This window comes from Equus asinus, chromosome 20 (genome assembly GCF_041296235.1).
Source record: "Equus asinus isolate D_3611 breed Donkey chromosome 20, EquAss-T2T_v2, whole genome shotgun sequence".
Taxonomy (NCBI): Eukaryota; Metazoa; Chordata; class Mammalia; order Perissodactyla; family Equidae; genus Equus; species Equus asinus.
The window spans coordinates 101,124,825-101,129,156 of record NC_091809.1 but is presented as its reverse complement, the minus strand read 5'-3'; the positions used below and the strand labels follow the sequence as shown (position 1 = coordinate 101,129,156).

The 4,332-nt window shown below is 54.1% G+C and overlaps 1 protein-coding gene across 1 annotated transcript; it reads left to right on the top strand.

Moving 5' to 3' along the window:
• Nucleotides 1-460: 460 nt before the first annotated feature.
• Nucleotides 461-3,745, top strand: LOC123279017 (serum amyloid A protein). The gene is made up of 4 exons (XM_044753301.2): nucleotides 461-527; nucleotides 967-1,055; nucleotides 2,876-3,014; nucleotides 3,446-3,745. The coding sequence occupies exons 2-4, from the start codon at nucleotides 971-973 to the stop codon at nucleotides 3,606-3,608; spliced, it is 387 nt and encodes a 128-aa protein (XP_044609236.1). The 5' UTR covers nucleotides 461-527; nucleotides 967-970; the 3' UTR covers nucleotides 3,609-3,745.
• The last annotated feature ends 587 nt before the right edge of the window (nucleotides 3,746-4,332 follow it).

Genomic DNA, 4,332 nt, shown 5'->3' with positions numbered 1-4,332 from the left:
GGGCCGCCTGTCAGTTTTGAAGCTCAGGGCTTTAGACAGGAGCTGAGAGGAATTGAAGTTCTGACACATATGCTGCCGGCCCAGCAGGGACCATCTGAGGAAATGCCCAGTGGAGCCAGGTCCCGGCAGGAGGAGCCGTCCTCTAACCCCACACCTTCCAGCAGCCCAGGGGACCATCCCAGAGCTCCATAGCCTTCCTCTCCCCTTCCTCAGCTGGCCCCTCTGAGACCCCCCAATTCTGACAGCAGAGCCATCCTCTGGGCCTGACGGCCGCCAAGGCCCAGCAGCCTGCCTTGCTCCCTCAGGGTTGCACAATCCCGGAAATGACCTGTGCATGGAGACAACTGCTGGTGTCCGGTAAGTGTGCCTTTGCAGCTTTCTAGGGGAAGTGACCTGGAGGGACTTTGACCCAGGCACCGAGTCTTTCTTTTCTTGCCTCCTGTGACCCCAGCAGGGAAGGCTGAGTATAAAAAGCAGCCACCTCTCCCCAGAGGCAGGGACCGGCAGCCCTGCTCACCGGAAGTCAGGTGAAGGACCACTCCAAAGAGGGATCTGTTTAAAAGACTTACTCTGCTTTCTCTTTCCCAGAAAGATTGTTATTGCCTCCAAAAACAATTATTCTGTTTTGGGTTTGTCCTGTGTGAGGTCTGGGCTGGCACTGTGCAAAGGGGACATGGTTTTTGATTAGTAATAGGGGTCTGTATGGAGGGACAATTTGGTCCTAACTGCCCTCTCCTCCATCAAGGCCGCCCTGGAGACCCCTCGGACAGTCTTGGGTTCAGGGGTGATGGGTTCAGAACTGAGGGCTGTGGCTCTGAGTGAGGGCCTCCTGAAGTGTTTGCTCGATGATCCACTAAGAGTCTACTGAGAACAGTGGGAAATCCAGCGAGGCTCCCTTTGACACACAAGCCCAAGGGTGTGTGCCCGTCTTGTCCGAGTCTCCCTGACTCTCTCCGTTCATTGCAGCACCATGAAGCTGTTCACAGGCCTCATCTTCTGCTCCTTGGTCCTGGGAGCCAGCGGCTTGTTATCGTTCCTTGGAGAGGCTGCTCGAGGTAAGGCTGATGGAGGGGGTGGCATCCCCGGCCACTAGGATCCACCCTGAGCACTCTCAAGGGTGGAGCTGCTGTCCTAGGCTGTGTTGTCCTAGGTGTTGCATGTGCCAGGGGTTTGGGGAGCTTTCCCTCAAATGGATTGAAAACCACAGGATTTATTTCAATCAGTGACTAGAGAAAGAACAATGATGGTTCCCACTGAAAGGTAGGTTTGAATGGAAGACACAAAAGAAGTCCTGAAGCGGGATAAAGTTTCCTCAGACGAAGTTGCATAAACCTGATTGAGCTCTCCATCTTTTCTTCTTCTCTTTCCTGCGCCCTCCCTCTGCCCTCTGGCCCCTTCTCCCTCCCTCCCTCCCTCCCTCCCTTTCTCTCTCCATTTCCTAACTGGATAGTTTAGAGAGTCCTTCACTCAGCTCTTGCTGATGGTTCCTGTTGTCAGTGACGCTGTCCCTGGTTTAGTCGGCTTCCTACCCTTTTCTAGACTTTTAACTGATAAAAAAAGAATAATAACATATGTGAAGGCTCCACTAGGAACTGAGCACGTTCATGCAATTAGGGGGATCAACTATCCTGGTTTGCTCTTGCCGGAGGGGTTTTCCGACACTCACTGAGTGCTAACTGGGATGGCTCTAGGCAAACAGGGGCAGCTGTGGTCAAGCTGTGGCAGTTGGTCACCTACATTAACTGCAGAATACCTCCAAACACCTCTGCCCCCCACTTCGAAGGGGGGAAACTGAGGCTTAGAGCAGATGAGTCCATTGCCCAGGGACTGTCCGCCAGTCAGCAGGTGGCAGAGCAGAGGTCTGAACACAGGTGTGCATGAGGTCAGAGCTCTTCCCAGGTAGACGGTGTGGGTACCACTTCCTAGGGCTCAGGGCGTACCAACCAGCGGCAGGCTGGAGTCCCCTGGAAGCCTTAAAACTGCTGAGGCCTCAGTGACACCCTCAGAGGGTGAGGGATTGATCTGGGGTGTGATCCCATCAGACTTCCAATACCCCACGGTTGTTAGAAAGTGCAGCCGAGCCTGAGAAAAGAACCACTGCTCCAGCACTGCTTTCCTCAGCACCCACGTCAGCAGGACAGTCTATCGAGAAGGTTTTCAGGATGCCATTTAGGCCCCTAGCGCTCCCAGGGACTCGAGTCACAATTATGTGCATTCCGTCTGCAAGTTCATTTTCCTTAGGTGTCAGGACACAAGTGCTATATGTCTGCTGCCTTCCCCAAGTCTGTCTTCATGGCACCACCTCACCCACCCATGTCCCCTGCATAGTCTCATATGTCCTTCATTCTGTAGCAGTGGTTCTTGACCAAGGGCAGTCTTGTGCTCTGGGACATTTGGCAATGTGTGGAACATTTTGGTTGTCACCTGGGGAGCGTGCTGCTGCTCTAGGGTGTAGAGGGCAGGGACGGTGCTCAACATCTCCCAGTGGTCAGGACAGCCCTGCTCAACAGACACGTGTCTGACTCGCGGTTTCAATAGTGCTGAAGTGGAGAAATCCTGTTCCATAACCATGCCTCCCTTCTCTACCTTAAACATAAGACGTGGACCTCAAGGGAGATGGAGCACACAGACAGCATCATGAGGGTCCGACCACCCAACAACACGGCTGTGCCCACCTCACTGACTCTCATTAGAGTGCCCTGGAGACACCAACTGGGATTAGCAATGTGCTCCTCATCCTATGGAATCCAAGGTGCTATGAGCTCAGGCTGAAATGGAGTCAGTGGACGATTCTGCATTCTTGATTCTTCTCTAAGGGATGTCACGGTCTTTCTGTTCATCCTGTGTCCCTTTGCCCGTGTCCTTTCCTTTCCAGGGACTTGGGACATGCTAAGAGCTTACCATGACATGAGAGAAGCCAATTACATAGGCGCAGACAAATACTTCCACGCCCGTGGGAACTATGACGCTGCACAGAGGGGCCCTGGGGGCGCCTGGGCTGCTAAAGTCATCAGGTCACTTGGGGCCTGGGGCTGCAGGGGTGGGTGCGCAGAGCTGGGCTGCCTTTGGGGATCAGGAGGGGCAGACCCGGGTGAGGGGTCTTGTGGGAGATATGGTCTCCTCCTTGCGTGCATCCTGTCCACCCTCTCCATCTGTGCCCAGTGCCAGCAGAGCCAGAGTGTGGCTGGTGAACACATGTGACCCCTGCTCCCAAAAGAGAAACTAAGCTCCAAGGAGTGATTCCCAACCCTCCTCTCTGGGTGCTGTTCACCCAGCATCAGGGGATCAGTCAGGCTGGGTGGGCTGTGCCGGGGCAGGCTGAGTGTGTGGGCTCCTCTCTCCTTGGCTCCTCTCAGAGCCATCCCTGGGAAAGAGGAGACACAGGGAGGGTGGGGCTGTTGCTCATCAGCCCCGGATTAATCTCCTGCCTGTTATCCTCCATCAGCGATGGCAGAGAGAATTTTCAGAGATTCACAGACCGTTTCAGTTTTGGAGGCAGCGGCCGTGGAGCAGAGGACTCGAGAGCCGACCAGGCTGCCAATGAATGGGGCCGGAGCGGCAAAGACCCCAATCACTTCAGACCTCATGGCCTGCCTGACAAGTACTGAGCTTCCTCTTCACTCTGCTCTCAGGAGATGGGCTGTGAGCACCCTGAGGGCAGGGACACCCAGTTATTGAGGTCTATGGCCACAGAAGCCAGTGGGGGTCACAGAATTAGTGTCTAATAAATGCTTAAGAGATTGAATTTGTTGAAACCGCGTGCTATTCTTTGGTCTAAGGACTGCCCATTTGTTCCCAGGGGGCGATGGGTGGACACTGAGGTGAAGGCTGACCCTGTGCCTGTGTGTGTGGGTCCAGGGGAGACAGTCTCAGCATCACACAGGACAGACATCCTGCAGGACCCTCCCCTCATCAGCCCCGCTCCCCTCTCCAGGCCCCTCTGGTTACATTGGTGCTTTTTCCTGGTCTCTCTGTGTCCAGGCCTCCTCAGTCCCTGTCAGTTATGTCTTGTCACCTTCTCTGACTCCAGGGCCGACTCCCTTTAATTGTATTCCTCAGTGGTCTCTGTCTGGGGACAGGAGACACAGCCACGGAAGGTGTGGACTGTGGAATCCTGCTCCTGCAACTCACACCTTGGTCTTCTGCTCATTCCCCAGCAACACCTACAAATCCAATTATTAACCAATTTCTATCTGTGCCATCCACGAAATGCCTCAGAGCAGATTCCCGGCACTCTATCTTCATCACCTTATTTCAAGCCTAAATGAAGATGTAACACCGCCTCACTTGTGAATGTTTCCTCATATCTTCTTCACCTTAACTAGCTCAAAA